The 21,082-nt window shown below is 49.4% G+C and overlaps 1 protein-coding gene and 1 long non-coding RNA gene across 2 annotated transcripts in view; one reads left to right on the forward strand and one right to left on the reverse strand.

Annotated features, from left to right (window-relative positions):
• Positions 1 to 2,787, reverse strand: part of KCND3 (potassium voltage-gated channel subfamily D member 3) — a 122,657-nt gene extending 119,870 nt beyond the window's left edge. The window contains exon 1 of the mRNA XM_064471877.1: positions 1,607 to 2,787. Coding sequence (XP_064327947.1) covers positions 1,607 to 2,715 — 1,109 coding nt within the window. The 5' untranslated portion in view covers positions 2,716 to 2,787. The remainder of the gene's footprint in view (positions 1 to 1,606) is intronic.
• Positions 1 to 21,082, forward strand: part of LOC135316874 (uncharacterized) — a 175,021-nt gene that overhangs the window by 42,409 nt on the left and 111,530 nt on the right. The window lies entirely within an intron of this gene.

Raw genomic sequence — 21,082 nt, forward strand, 5'->3', positions numbered from 1 at the left:
TGACCCCAACTTCCCTGTCACAAAGATATAGCAACGTACATGTGGGTGTGCACGAGCGTGTGTACATAGAAAGGTAGGTGCAATCGTTATTAAGCAGAAATCTGACAACAGAACTGTGTTTTCATGCATTTCCCCCTTGTGGAGACAACGCACGAAGAAGCCACCCAGGACAGGCGTCCCTCTGATGCTGCTCTGATACGATGGTGAGAACCGACCGCTATGGACCAGTCAGAATACGGAAAGCTGAGCCACAGGGTGGGGGAGTGCTGGGATCTCAAGCCCAGATTCACTTTCTAAGCAAGCACAGACTTTTTTTCCAGCGTAAGGACCTTAGCTTTTGCCACACAAACTTGCAAACTTTGCTTAGATGTTAGAAAAGGAGGAAAAAGAGATTTTTTGGTGACTATGATGAACAAGTTCTACATTTTCACTTAAAGAAGAAATTCAGACTTGCAGTTGTCATATGCTCAGGTTCTGTGCCTTTCTGACAGCTGAATTATGATTTTAATAATTTAGAAGTGCTACTGTGAGCCTGTTCATGTATAATAGGCACAGAGGAGTGTTTAAAATCAAAAGCAGTTTAGAGAAAAAGTGGTCACTCTGTTACAAGAATGAGAATTGTCTACATCTGAATGTTAAACTGTGTGAACTCTCCAGTGGGAAAACTCTTTGCCAAGTAACTATAAACTTAGTATATTGCTCTGAAGAGTGGAATTAAGAGATTGCATTCGATCATGACTTTGTGACCGCCTGAAGCAGCAGCCTGTGATGCCTGCTTTCTTTTACATAACCCCAGCGGGGTGAGGGCTTGGTCATTCTGCTTACAAAGGTTTTAGTTCAGAGCCGCAGAAGCTCAAATCTATAATCTCAGCAGAAACATCTGTAGGACAGAAATGAAATATAAAGGGGAAAAGTGTCCTCCAGGCTACATTTCCCGTGCTTCGACATCATTATCTTTGTACCTGTCCATGGGACTGTTTGAAATTCTAGCATACTCATATTTTTTCGTAAACTCGCAAGTAAACACAGACAAGAAGCCCGTATCCTGCTCAATTAAGTAAGAAACAGATCATCTCCTGGAGATCACTGGGTATTTTCAGGAGTATGGCAGCCCACCATATCCATTTGAATTCAGCAATTCTATAATTCTTGGCACGTCAAGCGAAGAAACAATGACCGACATCGCGAAAAGAGACAACATATACATCAGCAAGCTTATATAAAATCTGTGGCTCGAAAGAATGTCTGAAAAACCCATAAGCTCTAGTTGCCAGCTCCCTTGCACTCATGCAACTCTTCTCTCACGTCAGCTTTTCTCCCCTGCAGGAGGAGTGTGAACCAGGACCTGCTACTCCGCAGCCTTGCTCCTCCTGCAGGCATTTGCCATTGCACCAAGCATTTGCCAGGTGGGTGTAAGTGCTTTTTCTGGTTTATACAACCGCACATAAGCATAAACTGCAGAAGTTGTAAGGCAAAAAACAGTCAAGCCCTTAACAGTTTCAGCACCTTTTCAAACATGCACCCAGGAAAATGTTTAGGAGTAACTGAAGTCAGGCTCCCAGTACATGCTTGCCTGCTGCTCAGTAAAAGAAAGAGTAATACTCACCCCAGTGTTGTCATGGTTACAATAGTGTACCAAAAGGAAGCAGGAATGCTGGTGAATTTGCTTGCCGAGGACCCTTTCTCTGCATAAAACATCACAGTTGCAAAGATGATGATTGCCATAGTGAGGGAAAAGAGGAGAAAGCCAAGCTCGGAGGCACAGCTCTTCAAAGTGTAGCCCAAGATTCTTAAGCCTTGGGAATGGCGAGAGAACTTGAAAATCCTGAAAACCCTGAACACCCTTAGTGTCACAAAGGCTCCGCTGACATCCTCGTTGTTGGTCATCACCAAGCCGATGTAGTATGGCATGATGGCCACCACGTCGATGATGCTCATCACACTTCTAATGAATCTGTAGCGACTTGGGGCCGCAAAGAGTCTCAACAGATACTCAACTGTGAAAATCATCACGCAAGCTGTGTCCAAGCAAAAGAAGGCCACAGCGTACCTTTCCCCACATGGAAGCTCCTTGTTTCCAGGCACCGTGCCACAAGGGACAGTTTCCACGACATTAGTGATCACAGAGACAGCAATAAAGAAACCGGTGACGTAGTAAAAGACTAAGGCTAAGGTGCTGGTGTGGGGGTTCTCGAAGGCTCGCCACATGGTCTGCCGGAAGCTCAGGGATGGCATGGACCCTTCTTGGTTGTTTTCTGAGTCATTGTCATCCATCAGCCGCTCCGCGTTTTCCCGCTTTCTGTCTTTGTATTCTTCATAGCAGCAGTCCCCAATGATTTCAGGGAGGATCCCGTAGAAGGCAAGCTCTTCGTCGTAAGCAGAGATGCACTCGTACCTGGGGTAGTGCAGCTTGCCAGTTCTATAAAAATTTAAGATGCATCTAAAGACCTCAGGGTCCCGGTCAAAGAAGTACTCCTTAGTGTCTTCGTTGAAGAAGAACTCCTTCTCGGTGCTGCCCAGGAGAGTGTCTGGGTATCTCTCCAGTGTAGTCCTCCAGGTCTGGAAGCGCCTGCCACTCACGTTGAGAATGATCAGCTCATCCTGCCTCTTGTTTTTCTCTGTTGGAGCCAGTGGCATGGGGCAGTTGGCCACTGGCATCCATCCTATGGCGGCGGCCCTGGCAAAGGGCAACCATGCTGCTACTCCTGCTGCCATGATGACCCCAGGCCTTGTTACTGGAGAAGACAGTTAGGCTGCTCCTGGGACCTGTTGGAATTCAGATCAGTTCCATCTAAAATACAGAACAAAATAAAAACACAACACACGGTCAAGCGGGGGTCTTGCCCCATTGTGTTAGAGAGTCAGATATCGGTACGTAGACAAGTGTGTAAAACTGGCTCGCCCTCATCTCCCGTTTGAAGAATGATGTTAAACAAGGCACATGATAATCAGCTCAGCGGGGTTATGGCATTATTATAGATTGAAATTTTGAATAGCAAATGATTCCTCATTAAAAGCATTTTAAAAGTAGCATAAACACACTAATTTATATTTGCTTCCTTACAAACAAGACTAATCCATAATTCCCCAGGTGTAAGCCTCATGTGCTCATCAGTTTAACTACAGCTGTCAAGAAAGAGCTGGGAACTCCGGTGAAATCAGCTCGCAGTTCACCCGGTGCAATTGTACACCATGAAAAGCCACGACTGGACTGAGCTGGGCTTCCAGCCTTAAAGAAGTCAATATGTGATGAGTCTTGCACTAAGAACATTTTCAGTTGAAAGAAATGGAAAATCTCCTCGGGTTTTCATTGGTTTTCTTCCACCTTTAATTAAAGACCTGGCCTCAGCAGCAGTTTTTTTCTGGTCTTTTTTTGTTTAGAGATGGGTTCCACTCTTGTGAAATATTACATCCCCCGCCGGACTGGAGGAAAATCCTGACTTTCAGGGAAACCTTGCCCACAATGCATGAGCAACGGTAAGCTTGAGGCCCAGGTGTGAAAGCTGATGGATTAAGCTACCAGCTGAGTACCAAGAACTTCAGAATGAGGGAACCCCCAAAGCTGGATGGCTTTCTTCCAGCAGCAAGATACCGTCATTATTTCCTGGCTAACAGAGGCAGAAGTCCTGTAGCCTAAGAACTGAAGGACTCTTGGGTTGAAATGAAATATGTTCACTGCTCTCTTGATTTTCAGATGAAAAATATCCCAAGCTGTCCAGCCCCTCAGCCACTGGAAGCCAGCATTGTCCTGAAATTAGTTACTGGGGTTCTGACCAGGATCTGATTATGAACCTTCTTTTTCTTTTTGGTCTCTGGTCAGAGCTCTTCCAATATTTAACTTTTGTTTTAGCTAGTATTTGCTTTCACTTCCCTAATGTTTTTCGAACTCTACCATAAAATTATCTGGAGAAAGGTGCCATTATCATATAAGATGCATTAGCGGCCCTATCAAGAGTCGATTTATCAATGGAAATTCCATTGATTCCACTGACTCAGGCCCTCAAAGCCTAATTATATCCTCTACATGATATGCTTCTAGGCAGTTTTACTCTGAAGTTTTTTAATTATATGAAAGCTGCCATGCCAGCCAGTAAGGCTGCAGCATTATTGATTTCAACAGGCCATCAAAATACTGAATAAAAAATGATGGCATCAATCTGTGGTGAAAATGGCTAAACCGCTCGCAGAAGTGCTCTTCCTCTTCAGGGCACATTAACGTTCATCACCTTAATGTTGAGTATCTTTCTATGCAATTTTACTATCTAAAGGACAATTGAAATCCTTCGTGCAAGCATCTTGCTGCTGCTGGAAGAGGTTTTGTGATTATGAAACATATAATAAAAAAATCCATAGCGATGCTTATCCCAAGGAGACATTTTGCTTGTATACATGGCGCTGGAGGAAACATCCCACAATATTTTCCTATAAAGGATTGGTCAATATCACTATGCGCTATTGTTCCTCTGCCCCGACGAGGGAATTTATTGGGTTGATAGTGCCAGACTGAGAGCCCCGGAGACCAGGCTCCTTCGTCTGTGCGGGGAAGAGGCCGAGAGCCGCACCACAAACTTTCTCTGCGCTACTTTGCGAATACGCCCCGGTCTTTAGCTGGAAGGCAGCCCCCGGGGACACGGTGGGCTCAGCACGGCTGCCCGTTGCTTTTATCAGCGGTGGCGGGTCTTTCAAGAAACACTGCGTTAAGAACAGGACTGCAAAACAGGGGGCAGCAAAGGGAGAACCATTTCATTCGTTAATCACCAAATATATACCGGCAAATAACCAAGAGACCCGGATCACGCATCCCGTCCCTGTTCTCCCTGCTGGTAAACTGTCTCCTCTGCGTTTTAATTTCAATTAGCGACACCACCGCAGTCATTCTGCCAGGACTGATTGGCGACGTTCGGTGACCTGACCAGCTACAGTACACTGGATCCTCATCTCCCCTGATTTCTCAGGGGAACCTCACTAGAAATCTCTTCTGTACTTTCATAACTTTGGTTGTAAATTCCAGGTTACCTACATTAGCTGCTGAGGCACTATAAATACTTCCCATATAATTGTTCTAATAAAGCGCTGGTAACTCATAAGTGACTTACACATTTTTAAATCAATTTTTAAAGATAAAATGGGTCCTTCCATGCTGGCAGTATATGTGGGGAAGCTATAAATATCTCAGCTGTGAAATGGACAGGAGATGGAAGCAAAAGGGGAGGAGAGGGCTAGTCTTCCGTGGAAGTTTAGTTCTCGTTTCTCTGCGGCAGAGATGCAGCTGGTTGAGAAGACTTAGTGCACACAGCTTAATTTTCAAAGTTGCATTAAATCTGTCCCGTTTGATCCTCAAAATATGCAAAACCAGAGTCTTTTTCAGCTATAAATTGTCTGTCCGTGAGGAAGGACCAAGAAGGAGGAAAGGTTTTGCTTTTTCTTGTCCATGAGTCCTTGGAACCTTCCCCACCCCAAAGTAAGAGACAGAAAATGAAGAGAGGTAGGACTGGATTTGCGATTCAGAGCTGCACAAACTAAGTTGAGTTAAAAAAAAAAGGAACTAACTAGTTTGTCTACAAAATATGGAAAGAATCCTCCTTTTCTGCACTCCTGGGATTTGGTAACTGCTGACCAGTCTTTTTAGGCTAGAAAGCAATTGGCTGGGCTCAAAATATACTGTACTGTCAAGACAGTCTCTTCAGCTCGCACAGCAGACAGACACACTTTAATTCTAACAAGCACATATTTAGCTATACACATCCTTCTAATTTAATTGCCATAATTTCTGCATGCAATTTGAAAGGAACTAGTTAACAAAAGATCGGTAGCCTGCTGATGACATTTAGAAGACCTGGTACATGAAATAAGATAATTTGTCTCCTCCTGACTTAAAAAAGTCAGCATCTGTAGGGAAAAGTATCTTTTTTCTTTAGATAATGATGAGGTCAGTGAGATGGTGCAAGGAAGTCTGATAGAAGAGCCTGAGGCGTGAGCCCCCGGTCCCGCTCCCAGGACTCCCGACCCATCCGAGTCCCTCCCTGGCTACCGCGGGTCGTCTGCGCTGCAGCCGCTTCGTGGGCACCGGGGTTTCATCCCAGTTTCTAACAAAAACCTGACAGGCATGGCTACGTCCGTAAAGCTCGGGAGGAAAACTTTGGAGAATAGTCATTTCTGTTCACCTAAAGGGTCAAGAAATAAACGAGAGATTCTTACCACGTTAGCTCCCACCAGCAGTGCTGTACTTAATAAATCTCTCTTCATAGTCTCATGAAAACAGAAACAAAAATCTCATAGTGTTTCCCTTTCTGGAAGCAGAGAGGGATGATCTAAAATACGACTGCCAAGCATACTGTGAGTTCTCGATGAGGCACTGCTAATGGGAGCAAAGAGCCTTGAGATCCTTCATTCTCTCCTTTCCTGTCCTTCTTGGGTCAGGCTCAGACAGCAAAGATATATTTGCTTTAAAGCAAAATATGTCAGCCAAAGCTTCAATATCCTCCGTCAGTCACGTATTCCTTCCCCTTCGCAATACATCAGATAATAAAACTTTCTGCAAAACATTCACTCCCTCAGTCCGTCGGAGAGATTTGGGAGCAAAAGCAACAGGCTTAGGATAAATGCATGCAAACTTCTCCCCTCCCTCCCAGTCAGCCCAGAGAGCCCCATCTCGCCGGCTCGCAGCGATGCCTTACCTGGCAAGGAAAGACACTCTCGGCACCCAAAAGTAGGGCTAAATCTGGGGAACGGGAAGGAAGGGGGAGCAGCTGCTCCGCAGGATAAAAGGTGAGCTGTGCTGCCTGCCTCTTGACTCCCTCTCTAAATGCAGTCAGAAGCAATCAGTAAATGTGATCATCGTTGTGAAAGTATATATAGAGAGATGACTAAACAGCTTCTCCCTCATTACTGCCGAGACGGAGTCTCTCCCTGCCTCTCTCGCCTGAGCTCGCCTCGCTTTGCCCCCTCCCCTTCCAGTACTGCTCGGAGCTTTGCTCTCGCTGCCTGACCGGGCTGGCAACAGCACCGGGGCCCCGCGAGCCCACTGGGGCACCCGCAGTGGGGAGATGGACCCCGCTGGTCCCGGGGAGGCGGGCTGCAAAGCGAGACTGAGGGAAGGCAGCGGGAGCTAACGGAGACACCGGCAAATGGAGTCGTTAAATATACACCCGAGCTGACCCTGCACGCTAATGTGGCAGCCGTGGCAAGGGGGGATGCAGGGGGGAAAGTCTGGGATGAACTTCACTGGTCCCTCCCGGAGCTCCCTCTGTGTCCCCGGCTCTCGGGCAGGCAGGGACTGTGCAGGAGAGGTCCCTTCTCCTGGATGAGAAAATGAGCTATTCCTCTAGCATCACAAGCCTACAGCCAACACCTCAGCCAGGGCGGGAGGCTACATCCAGGAATACAAATAAATAATTCAGCTTAAACCGATCTTTCCCTCTCTCCTGCTCCCCTCTTCCTTCCCACCGCCTGTCCCCCTCGTCCTGCTCGTCTCGCTCGCCCTGCTCCTGGGCAGCTCTTACCAGTCCTGTCTCCACACCACCTCAGCATCCCTCTTTCATCCGCGGTCAGAAGTTGGACTCCGCACGCTCAGAGACCCGGCATCCTTGCTCATCTATCTGCTTGTCAGTGAATCTCCATTAAATAAATAACTATAAGCCCAAATCAGAGCAAAGCGGCCGTGCCCTGCTCTGCCGGGCAGATCCCGGCAATGACTGATGCGCCGCAGCGATAGTTGGTGACTTCCATAAAGTAAGACAAATACATACGCGAAGCAGGTTTGCTCGGCCGCCCCGCCATAGCCCCGCGCCCTTCCGCAGCCCCGCACCGCGCTGGCAGCTACGGCCGGGAGCTGAGGGGCGGCAGCCGCCGGCTGGGGACGGGGGGGCGGAGGGAGGGGGCGAGGATGAGGAGGGCGCGGGGGTGGCAGCGAGCGGGGGGCGCCGCTCCTGCCCCTCGCCCCCCTCCCTCGGCGTCACCCCCCCCCCCGAGTGTGCCCACCCCCCGCCCCGCGGCCCCCCCCCTCACCTCGGCAGGGCTCGCCGCCCCTCCGCCTCGCCCGGCGCTCCCGGCCGCGCCGCCAGCCCGGCTCCTCCGCTGCCATGCGGCTGCGGGAGCGCGGAGCGGCGCGCCGCGGGGGCGGGGGCGGGCGCGGGGCTGCGCGCGCCGTGCGCGGGCGCGGGGCGGCGGGGAGCGGCGGTCAGCACCGCCGGGCGGACAGCTCCGCCGAGGGGCGTGGCCGCTGCGGGGGGACCCCCGCACGGGCGCCCCCCACCCCCCCCCCCCGCCGCCTTCTCCCGCATCCCGAGACCCCCCGGTCTCCCCCGCACCCCCCGGTGTCCCCCCCGGCCCCCCTGGGTGCCCCGGTCCCCCCGCAGCCCCCGGCCCCCGCCGGCAGGTGTCACCCCGAGCGAGGCGGCCCCGCTCCCGCCGTGCGGCAGCTCCCGCAGCTCCAGGTGCCGCGGGAGGCGGCCGCCGGGCTGCGGGACCCTCCTCGGGCTGGCTGCGGGGGTCTTCCTCTGGCGAAGCCCCGCAGCTGCTCCTTGCACGTGTGCCGCTTCCAGCGGGAGGGGAGAAGGCGGGGAGGGGGACCCGCTGCGCCTCTCTTGTTTTGAAATAGGGGAAACGGGGACTTTGCAAAGCCGTGATCAGCAGGGTCCGATTTCCAGGTGATGCCGTGTGCCTGCATGACAGCGTGCCTCTCTTCTGAGAGCTCTTGAGCCAAGGCCTTAGTGAAAAAAATAAAATATTTAGAACAACTCCAAACCTTTCAACTCTCTGGTTTGGAAATCTGAACTGGAAACTCTAATACCAGAACCCTGTTCAGCCTGGTTCTGTGCCTCAATGTTGTCCAAACACTGATAATTCAATTCAATTAGTAAAAAACAATACTAATTTGTGAATGTCGGGTCCCGGGTAATCCTGCCCCAAAAGAGTTTTTGCCCCGGTACCGTTTGTCGGCTCCATCACCATGCCTGCAGACTGGCTAATGAGGGTGTGCAAGGGCAGCCCATGTGGCCTTTGCCTCAGGGGCGCTGGCGGCTGTGCGCTGGACACCCGAGCAGCTGTGTGCAAAGGGGAGCCTAAAACTTCCCTGAGAAACTTTCCTGCAGGAACTGAGGCAAATCAAAGCATCCAGGATCCGTCCCTATTAGGTGCCGTCAGAACTGCCTTCCTCCTTAGCGTGCTTCCTACAGCTCCACTTGCTCTTTTCCTCTCGCAGATGCTCAGAAGAAAGCAGAACCACAAACCAGACATTTCTGTGACTTACATCGTCGTCCCTTCACAAAACTTGCTGACCCCCCTCCCTCAGGCGGGCGAGCTCTGGCCTCGCTCTCTGCTGGCTCTGGCCTGGCTGTGATTCTCAACAGCTTTTCCCCCATGACTCGGCCCCTTTTAACTTCCGATCTCTATTAAAAAGCTAATTTGGGAGCTCTTTTTCAATGCTCCCAATTTTGTATTTTTAAATAGAGTGTGAAAGTCAAAAGCAAGCTAGCTGCACATAGTCTGATGTGAAAATATTCCCTCTTCTCCTTGTCTTTTTATTTATCTTTTTCTTTGCTTCTGTCTCTCTTTTTCTCTCAACTCTGTCTTCCTCTCTTTCTCTTCTGCGCTTTCTGCCCTCCCCTTTCTCCCTCTTTCTAGGAATATCTCCTTAGGTCCTACTGCACCAATTATAGGCTTTATTAAAACTTTTTGAACAACTTTTTCTCATTCTGTTACTGAACAGTAGAACCTGCCGGTGCTGAGACAAGCCGTATGTGCAGAGAAACCCCTGGAATAAGCTATGCATGGGTAAATATCGGTATCACATATAGTTCGCTTGGTGTTTTTTCTCTGCCATTTTCTTCTGTATTTATATCCTTTGCCTCCACAGTGTATTTTATTTATTGTGTTTTTCTTTACACTGGGTGCTGTCCTGCATTAATTCTGCATCTAAATACCCCACTGACTCCGCGGCCATGCTGTATAAGCATTCTGTAATGACGGTTGCAGTAATAAAGCTAGCTTGGTTGCTTGAAATTACAGCGTGCCATAACATTCTAGCTTTGTAGTCTGATTATGTCCTATAGATTGTGCCAACAGTTTCCTTGCTCTGGAGCCAAGCTTGTGAAAATGCCTGCATAGATTAAAGAAAGATCATTAATATGATTATGCGAAAGAGTCAGTCTTTGTAACCTTAAAATTATAGATGTGGTCTGGTGATTGAACCAGCCTGGAAAACACAGCTGCTTGAGTGGATCTCTGCTCCTCTCGGAAACTCCCTCAGACCGTGGCTACGTGGCTACGTGAAGCTCTGTGTTCCTCGTTTCCGTCCAAAGGAGGAGTATAATAATATTTACTGACCGAAAGTATATTATGGGAATGGATAAATATTTATAAATGCCTATATGATTCCCGAAGGAAATAAGTTGTGTAGAAGAATAGGGAATGCTCTGCTTGTACATTTGTCGGTCTGTCTACCCTCCCGTCCCTCCAGCTGACCACCCTCCGCAATTCCTCATGGGCTTCCTATCATGGAGCACAAATGCGCAGAACAGGTCCTGGAAACGAATAGATGAAGGAAGGCACAAGGCGCTCCCTATCCCGTCCTAAAAATACAATTACAAATATCTACCACTCTCTTGAAGCCGGGTGCCTTCACGCCACAGGTGTGGCGAGGTAAGGAGTTCACGTATCTGGCTCGCTCGCGTCTCTCTCTCACGTATATATTTTATCACTGGGAAATGCAGTGTCTGCTTTAGGGGCAGAAATGCTCTTTGCTAGGGCTAAGCTAATTCTGGTGAAAAATTTATTCTGATACAGAAAAAACTGCCAAAAGTTGGATTTGGATCAAAATTTTGCAGGATTTCTTATGCGGAAAACTAGACTGTTAAATCTGGAACTATTGTATTATTGTGACATGTTGATGACAGATGATGATGCGATTGATGACATATAATATTATACGAAAGACCATACTAAATGGTCTTTCATAACACAGTTCTGCCTTAGTTTTTTGCAGAACCAGTATCTGGAATGTTTTATCGAGATTTGTAAACAAAGAAACCCTGAATCCTCTCAGCATCCTTTGGGAGTTTTTAAGGGGATCTTGTAACTGGCCTAAAAAAATCCCGAAGGAAAAAGTGACTAATTTTCAAGCACCTTTTGCAGAAGGTTCAACACAGGGAGATGTTAAGGGTTGGGGGTTTATTTAGGATGACCGGAGGTTGCATCAGCTCCCCTTTGGGGCACACGGCAGGATTTACAGGGGTACCGTTGGCATCCTCGTGTGGTTCTCAGACCCGTCCGTCCGTCCGAGACATGGGTGTTTGATGGACAGTCTGTGTCCCTGCCGCGGTCTGCAACCTCTCACTGCCTGTTGGTACTTGGGAACCAGGGGATTTGGTTCAAGGCCATCTCCGATTTACAGCGTGCTCAGTTTTTTCCCCCTCTATGCTTGGAGATTTTCCAACCTGAAATAAAGCCTCACAGGCAGCTGCATTCTGCCACTTCTTTCCAAAAGGGAAGAGGAAGGAGCCATGGATAGTGTCCAGCAGCTCTGCTAGCTAGCCAGCAGCTGCAAAATTTTCTGCTCAGCTGACCTTAATGAATCAAGAAAAGATCACACATGATAGTAGAGGGAAAAAAACCCTTGAAGGACAGTAGTGGTACTGAATCAGGGCTTTGATTTATCGTCCCCCGTCCTCTGCCTCTCCCCGGTGCGTACCGTGGCTCGCTCTTCCCATCTCACGGTGAGTGAAGCAGCAGTGCTGGTTTGCGATGCTGCTCTCTGCAACAGCTCATCAGGGATTGTGCTTAATTGGCCGTATTCCACGTTATCAGCATCCAAACACTAAGTAATGAGAGCCTCGTGTTAACATTCCTGATCGCAGATGAGAGCGGAGTGTCGCCCAGGGCGGGTAGGGAAGGGTGGAAAGCAGAGCCCGGGCGCGCGGAGGACGCGGGGCTGTTCAGGAGCAGGTAGAGAGGTGTGTTAGTGGCAAGAAGGCAATGCTGACGGATCAGTTAGCACAGAAGTGAATTAGTGTGCCTGGGTATTCCGGGCCTGCTTGTGAGCCAATGCTGCCTGTGATTTGCCTGTAGTTATGCCTCCAAGAGAACGGCGCCACCCGTGCAACAGGCCTGACGCGCCTCTTGCTGGTACTGCGGGCGGCGGGGTGCCGCGGTACGGTCGCCGAAGGCAAGGGAGTCAGAACAGGGCGACGTCAAGGAGAGGGAAATTAGGATAATTGGCTTAAAGCTGGAAGCTCTGTAAAAGCATATGAATTCTTTGCTGCTTTGCTGTACTCTTCGCTTCTAGTGCTTTAGTGTCTTACAGTCCAGGCAGGACTTTACACGTTGTTCTTTATCCAACTGCTCTGCAGCAACTTTCTTTGCAATGATCTGCCTCCGGCCGGTTGGGAATTCTTGCAATTATGAGTCAACCGAGGCTAAAAAGCTCTGAACTGAGCAAAGCACAAGCCAGCTGCACTCCTTTGGTCTCACACACATTGGGTTAACCAGGCACCGTCCAAGCAATCGTCGTTATCTCCTGGAAGTTGAGAGACCAATTAAGGAAAAGCAAAAAAAAAAAAACCCTCCAGACCAACCTGAAAGAAATGATTAATGTTAAACTATCAGGTTTGGAATGGTTACCAGAGCTGGAGTGATGCTGAAGGTTTTGCTGCTAGAGCCAACAGTACAATAAATTGCAATTGCAGTTTCTTGGTGGCTCATAACCAGTAAATCAGATCTGTGGAACTATAGGTTTACTGTGAATTCAAGGAGTTGTTCTTTCATTTTTTAAGAGTACATTTTAAATCAAGTCAACAGCCATAACGCATTATACAGCCTGCCTAGCTACTGTCTGGGAAATGAATCCTGTACTATCCTGATTCCTTTTTATTATTTTATTATTATTATTAGATACGGGGACAGGGAGATTGTCCTTGTTCAGCTGATCGATGTATGGGGTGTAAAGCTGCATCAGAAGCAATGGCGTTTCCCCCACCCAAGGCCTGCGCTTCGGTTGCTTGGTTTTGGGCAAACTGGAGTAGAAAACAGCTGCTCCCACGTGCCGGTGTTTCCCACAGACGTACAGCAGAGCGTGGCAAGGATGGCCAGTAAGAGCCAGGAGCCTTGCTTTTTCTTTTTCTTTCTTTTAAGCTCGCCTGCCTGCTGTAAGCTGCTCACCATGTGAGATCGTTATGTTACAGCATCAATCAGTGTGGCCTGGGCTGGCAAGGGAGGTGATAAAAGGCTGAGGCTGCCACCTCTGAGGCTGCTCCTCTGGGCATCCCTGTGGCCAGGGAAGGAGCTTTCCCACCCTCGTGGCAGAGATTCCCCGCAGATCCAGGCAGCGAGGGCTGGGCAGCCGTGGCCCAGATGGTCTGGATGAAGAGTTCATTCGCGTTAAGGTGCCTGTGTGGTGTATTAGATTTACAGAGCTGTGGCTTACTTCTGCCTCGTGCCGTAAGGACCCCGTGCGCAGCACCGCGCTCGCCCGTCGTGCCGGTGGCTGGAGGCCACGGACCCGTGTCTGCGAGGTTAGTCCCGAGTTTCAGATCTATATAAAGACTTACATGCTTCTGCTGCAGCGCTTGGAGAGCTTTGGATGTCTTTTGAATTAGACACTAAAGTGTGGGTAAAAGAAAGTACAGAAGGTGTTGGGCGAAGGGACCCCAGGCGCCCGTGGCTCTCGGGCCTCCCGAGCGGCTGGGCAGTGGGGGTCTGGCCTCCCACAGGCAGCGGGAGCAGCCCGGGCTGTGGTGGGATGCTCACACTGGTGGGGGGACGCTGCAAGGACACAGGAGAGAGGGAGGAACCAGGGGCTGTAGTAAGGGCTTTGCTGCTGCTTCTTTTCTTGAATCCGTGTTTTGTATTTTCTTGCTGTGGGAGGAAATTGCTGTTTTTCTAGATGCAAACCTCGTCTCCTCAGTGAATTCCCTTTTCTGGAAGGAAGCCTGTGTTTGTTTTCCATTTGGGGTTTGATTGAAGCACGCTCAGGGAAATAGGCGGCAGAGCCGGGACGGCAGCCGCAGCTAACTCTTGATTAGGGTGGGGGGAAGGAGGTGCCTGCGCGCCCCCACGGCTCTCAGGGGTCCGGCGATGGGGGGCAAAAGCCTCCTCTGTGCTGGCAAAGCCACGCTGGGCTCCTGCCGGGGGGTTACTGGGTCCCTTTGCTCACCTCGGTGTGCTGGGAGGCCCTGTCTGTCGGCGGCAGGAGCTTCCCCCCGTGCAACGCGCTCGGGCTGGGGCAGCATCGCGGGCTGGGGGGGATGAAGCCCCCTGTGTGCACAGCCGGAGCAGGGCACGAGCATGGCTTCGGAAACGGGCTCTCGTGTGTCCCGCAGGCTGCCTTTCCCCGGCCTCCCCTTTGCCCAAATGTGGCTCTAGACCTCTGACCTGGCGATAAGGATTTGATTGATTTTTTTAATTCCCCCCCCCCCCCCCCCTTTTTTTTTGGTGGGGGGTTGCCTTTCCTTCCGAAGCCTGGTGGCTTCACGCAGCACTTCGGCTGTGACCTGTACAGGGGCGAGTTTCTCCTTCTATGCCGATGGCATTGCTGGAGGGGTGGCTCTCTCCTCCCTGGTGGAACTTCTACTGAGACAGACAAAATGTTGAAGATAAAAATGAAAGGCTCTACTTCTTGTAAGCCCTTTTTCCTGCTGCTTAATTATTATACTGAAGATAAAAATAGCTGAAAAATCACTGAAGAGGCAACGAAGGCTTTCTGCAGCAAACCTCGTCCCTTCAGAACTGGCCCCGCTTTGCCTCCGTACGCTCCCGCTCGCCTCTCAAGCCAGGGTGGGTACCCAGGACGGACCTGGGGCTGTGCTTCTGGTCTGCTTGTCGAGAAACGCAAGGTTAGAGGCCCTTGCTGGAGATAATGCCTGACCCGCAGGGCCGGGGTAAGGCTTGGCCAGGCGGGAGCTGGGTAAGACGCACCGGAGCAGCGGGTGAGCACGGGGCCGCTGCGGGCTTGGAGCCGCCTCCGCCTCTGTTCGCCTGGCGTAGCCGAGGGCTGAGCCCAGCAGAGCCTCGCCGAAGGTGAAATGTGTGTGAACGCGGCGAGGACTGTCACCTCTGTCCGTTGCTGGATTGCGGCTCTGGTCTGTGCTCGAAAGGTAGGAAGGGTCTGGAGGAGGAGCAGCCCCTCACAGCAGGTGCTGGCGCTGGCTTGTGCCGACGGACCTCTGTGGCAGGTTTGCTGCAGCGAAGGCTGCCTCGCTGCGAGCGTGGGGGGCTCGGACCTCCAGACCTGGGCGGTGGCTCGGAGCGTTCCCCACCGGTGAGGAGGGGACGGCTCCCGGCTCATTGGCACGGGGGAAAATCCAAAGAGCAGAGATGGATTCTAGCCCCAGACCAGTTTAACCCCCCACCCCCCTTTGTGTACATATGTAAGAGAATGCTAGTAGGCAGAAATAGATTTACTCTTTTATCTTGGAACAGATTAAAAATAATTTTACCTGCGGGCAAATTCCATGACTAGAATTCAATCTCTATCTGATTTTTTTTAAAATTATTGAATCCGGTAAGGTCATTATTTCTGTCTTGCTCTAGCAGGATGTAGTCTCTAGCTAAAGGGGAGGTTTTCTGTGTGCGTGTCGTTAAGGGCTAACCTGGAATTCAGGTCTTAATCCTCAGTGCAGACCTTTGATATAGAAAGAGGGCTTTTGTTAATGCGTTAACTTACACTTGCTCAGAGCAGAAGCAGTAGCTGATAGCTTTAAAGAAAATTCAATTAGTATTTTTGGATAGTCTGGTATTAAATGAAGTTCTTCACAAATGGAAAATCTCTCATCTAAGCTTCCCAAGAAGCTCAAAAGCGATATTTATGCAAACATCTCTCTGAGCAGGAGGTTCTCTTGCCCTTAGATAACGCCCATGTGAGGGACATCTTGCTTCTTAACAGGCTGGAAGGTCAGTCATTAAAGGGGTTTTTGCAATATTCAGGCACGTGCCGGGACACTGCTGGTCTTTGCCAGACCCTCAGCTTCTGAAAGGAAGCAGAAAGCAGACCTTGTCTTTATTTCGCTTTTCTGGCTCGTTACCAATACCGTTTAGCCGAGGAGGTGTTTCTAACTTAGCCCTGCGACTCCATCCCATCGGGCACTACACTTGGTGGCCTGCAAGAACGTCCCCCGAGCTGGGTGCTGGCGCCGCCTCCAGCTGGGAGGCAAAGCCCGGGCGCAGCGCTGCTTTCCCCGGCGCCAGCCGCGAAGAGGGTTTCGCTCGCTTGACTTGTCGGAGGGATAAACTGTCTGAAGATTGCGCAGATGTTGGGAACACGATCCCACTCGCTTTGCCATGTAAAAAGAGAACAACTGTTGGGCTTTTTATGTCTACATAGGAAAATGCATAATATCACCAAATAGGCAAACTCTGCTGTCGAACGCAATTTTACTTCTATTACAGGCAGGGGTGAGGTTGATCAAGACACATTGGCACATCTCTTTTAAATACGGCTGGTTCTGCACATAGCAGAAATTCAGGGTTAAACTAATTAGTAATTTTGACTTTGTATTAGGTGACAAGCTGGCAAATAAAAAAGAGAATTTGATTTTTCCAAGTCGCTGTGTTTCTGACCAGGAGGCCTTCTAGAATGAAAATTCATATTGTTCACCCAGGAATGAGTTACACTAACTCCTTTTTTAAATTAGGCAAGATAACATCCGTCGTTGTAGCTGAACGCTTAGATAATGCATTTTCTGACACTATGTGTAGTATTTCTCTGTGCAAGGAATAACGTGCAAAAAGTAGCACAATCTAGAATGATACAGCAGGGCATAATACAAGCCAGCTAAAATAGGAACGTAGGAAATGTTTAAATGGCAAGTAATAAATCCATGTAATAGCATTCAGATAGAGTTCAATCCAAGTGATGGCTTTGGTATCGATGAAACCTCACAATTTTATGCCACTTCTTATTTGGATAACTCTGAGTTTGCAGGCGGCGCCCAGCTTCTCAGAACAGCCACTGGAGAGAGAAGCAGCTCTTTATTTCTGCTGATGGCAGAAATGGAGGCACATACAATTCCTCTTTTTCTCAGTATTCAAAATGCTAAAGAACCTTTTCTGCCTTTTTTTTTTTTTTTTTTTAATTGCAAAGATCCACCACCTGAGATATGAGACACTACCTTCGTCTGCATGAAGTTAGCTGAGGGACAGGGGTAAACTCTTCTGGGCTAGAAGCGACAGAGAGAACTAGGAATTCGGGTCTGACAATTCCTTTATTGCTATTATAAACCCCAGCAGAAAGAAAGGAGACTGAACTTTCCAGTATTTTGCAATCTAATATATTACAGAAGCCAAATAAACTGGTACCTTATTCCCCTGGCTGCGTTACTGACTCTGTTAGGAGGCGGAATCATGCGGCACTGTGTGAAGCACTCGGCGTGTTCGAGATCAGACCTTCAGATGTAAAGCTTAAGGAAAAGCAAGGCAAATATTCATGAAAGTGTCTGCGTTCTATGTGACCTCCTTTCCACCTCAGCTTTGATCCGGGCTGCTGATCCGAAGAAGAGATTCTGATTTCCATTTGATAAGGCTTACAGTTTTTGGCAAAGGGAAGCTCAAAAATAATCCTTTTCTGAGCAGATAAATCATCTAAAGCGCTCAAACATGCAGGCAAAGGAACTGGTAAATCTGCCAGCTGAACTCCCGTGATTGCTTATTTTCAGGAGTCCCTGCTGGGAAGCTGATCTCAGGGGAACGCCGGCGGTGGCTTGGTCCGTGGCCACGGGGCGCGGGTTCACCCCGCCGCGCAGACACGGCGCTCCGGTGCGCGGGGCCGAGCGGAGCCACGCGGGGCTGACCCGTAAATCCGCAGCTGACCCGAGCACTGAGCCCGGCAAGGTGCTGACTTCAGAAATATTTAAAGTGAAGATCCTGAAGGCCCAGCAAGCCAAGGGGCTGCTAATGTGCACAAAGGTAAACACGCACTAAGTGCTTTGCTGGCCTGTAGCCAGGGGGCTGACTCTGGAGGATCCCAACCCCTGTTAAAATGTGGATTTTAGACCCAGCTGATAACAAAAGTTGTCACGTTCGGACCTGCTGCTGGGTGTGGAGCTGTTCTGCTGTAGGGCCCTTCAGGCAGCTGTTTGGAAACAGCTACAACCCTTCCTTCCCATAAGGACAGCGGTGAGGAGGAGACTGGTTAGGATTATTTACTAATTAATGCAGTACCAGTAGACATATGAATAGATGTTCATTTAAAACTCCTGCTGGTTCGCAGCGCGAGTGAGACCAGTGCCTTGCACACCACTGAGGTGCTTTTCTTGGCTCCAGCCTGAGGGACCCTGCAGGAGAACCAGGTCTGAAAACACCACCTCTGCTGTTACAAACGTTTACAGTTCTAAACAACAAAATAATGAAAGGAACAATACCACGGGTCTTAATTAGCGCTGGAAAGACATCAAAACAAATGAAACCAATGTATATATCATTTTTCTGAGCCCCTGATAAAGGCTGCTCAAGGGACTGGGCCAGGTCTGGGGTCTCACTCCTATAGAGTATCTCTTTGCAAATATGCACACGTATAATGTCACAATAAATCTGGAAAGCCACTTGTGTGCCACTTGGAGAGCAGATAAATGATACAAAACAAGAAAGGACAGTGCAGCTGATAAGCACTTGTGTTGCCGTTGTCAACCAAAGCAGCAGCGATAACAACAGAAATATAGGGCTTTCCACCTGCCGATGGCTCGGTGCGGCGCAGGGACGATCGGTGCCTCCCGCTAAGGTGCCCATGGCAGAGATGTGTAGAGGCACCAAGCACCAGATTCCCCATGATTTTGAAAAACCAGAAACTGTGTAACTGAGCACAGAGTGAGGTGAGGTTCCTAGCTTTCATTTAAACCTTGGGTTTTGCCCTCATAAATATAAGAAAAGGCTTGAAAATGTGAACTAAAGTATGTTTGCTTGGGGCTACGCACGGTCTGAAGCAGAGCCGTGCCATGCCCTGCCTGTCCCGCCTCTGCAAGGGGCTGCGGCGGAGAAGCCACGTTGGTGGCACTCGGGGCAAGACCAGCTCCCGGTGCTCTCTGCTAGTGAGGCGTTTGGTGCACGTACAAAGCGGTTTTATAACAATAGCGTTTTGCAGGGATGCCTCCCGTTACAGGGTCAGCTCCCCATCCTGGACCACCTTCTGCCGTGACTGACTCCCATGGAAATCCAGGTAATAGCATTAGCAGCTATTGCAGGGGAATATCAACGCAGATGAGAGGAGAGTTTGGCCCGTGGGCCAGTCCCCGCTGCGAACAGCCAGCCGCTCGGAGCTGCAGCGTGCGCCCTTTCCTCTGCACTGAGTTAAACTCCAGGAGTTTTCAAAAGTGCTGCGATGACTATAATAATAACAACAACTATTATTAATAATAAATAAGTATAGTTAGCGCTTCCTGACTTCTAATCACAGCCTCTCTCTGTGAACAGAAGTAGGGATGGATAACTCTCAGCTGACCTTCAGACAGAAAGATAAGATGCGCAGCTGAAAAAGCATTGCAGACAGGACTCGGGATAATTTCACATAATCCTGACAATACAGCGCTAGCCTTCCGAGGCGGATGATGACATTCAGTGCATGAGCTGTTGCTAAGCTTTTGAAAAATGTTTATTCTTTGGCCACAAGCTACTTCTGGTCTTTGTCGTTAGCAGAGACATTTATGTCAGAAAATGTTGTTCCTTTTAAAATTTTCTGTGATAAAAGGCACTTGTTAGATGTCCAGCGTGAGCTTTAAATTAACACTAAACTGGGTCTGTGCTGGAGGAGCTGCTGACTCCTCCATGTCACCGCTTTCATTTGCAGCAGTGCCAGCCCTCCTGTAACGGATTATCTCCATGGTTTGGGGCACAAAGACCAGAGTCAAATTAATTTCCCGACAAGACGCACTGTTGGCTCAGATCATTTCCCTCCCACTTTCTTAGCATCAGTGTCTGGTCGAGTTAAATGGCAGTAAACAAGTGTAAGCTCTAACAAGCCACAAATTGGCTATTGACATCTCTGCGGGCTGGCTCCTCGCTCCAGAAACGCCGCTTGCTGAAGGGTGTCGGTGAAACACTGGGGCTCTGCAACAGACCTGAACCTGAAGTCATTTCTTGTAGGCGCGATGCTTTATTCCTTCACTTCTAGAAAACCTTTCCTTTAACGGCGTGCTGGTCAGACACACTTTCAGCCTGCGCGTTTGATTTAATGGTAGTGAATGCCATTTAGAAAGAGGAGCTTTAATCCCCTAGATTTTGCAGAATTAAAGCATGCTTATGTTGTTTTGCTCTACCTTGCAATTATGTTTCTCAGCTTCTTTTGAGGACAAGCTTACAACGGTCATTCTACTGAGTTACAAAAATGACAGAAATTATTCCTACACCTGAAATGCAAGTGGTTGGCTGGGCGCCATTTGCACTGGAGGATTAAACCTTAGACTGGGGGGAGGGAGGGGGAAAAGGCCCAAAATCCAACACACCCAAAATAGAACCTCAGAGGAAAAAAAAAACAAAACGAAAAAACAAACAAACCCACAGCCGACAAATCGGGAGCAGTTCGGAACCGCACTGAGAGCTCAGATTAACCTAGGCTGTGACACTGCCGTGGCCGTGTGAGAGCAGGAGATCCTCCAGGAAGCTCGGCCCTTCCCTTCCCATCGCAGCCCAGGTTACCTGGGAACAAGTCTTCCTTTTCCTCTCCCTGCTCTTCACTTTTTCTGCCTCCTCACTGGTGTGAGCGGAGAAGTCCGATATCCTGACTGACCACTGGGCTTGCATGATGGCTGAGGGTCTCGCACTTGGAAGAGGTTTAGGACGCGCTCATACTGTAGATGCCGGCTCGGATGTATCTGCCAGCTTTAGCATCTAGCTCCGGTGTCTCTGTCAGAGCCCATTTGCTCCTGGCTCTCAGTCTAGCCGGTGGCGAGAGGCTCTTTGCAATGGTGACTCACAGCAGGAGCCTGAGTCTTCAGTTTTAGTCTTTGAATTATACCCTGGAGGTGCCCATCTGTCCCTATGGACTGCAGAGGAGGCTCACATAAATTATGGCTGCGACAAGGACGGATTTTTTGAAACTTAGGAGTGAAGTTCAGAGGCGGCTCTAAATGAGCCGTCCCAGCCAGCAGCGGGTGGGAGCGTT

Source organism: Phalacrocorax carbo, chromosome 23 (genome assembly GCF_963921805.1).
Source record: "Phalacrocorax carbo chromosome 23, bPhaCar2.1, whole genome shotgun sequence".
NCBI classification, from domain to species: Eukaryota; Metazoa; Chordata; class Aves; order Suliformes; family Phalacrocoracidae; genus Phalacrocorax; species Phalacrocorax carbo.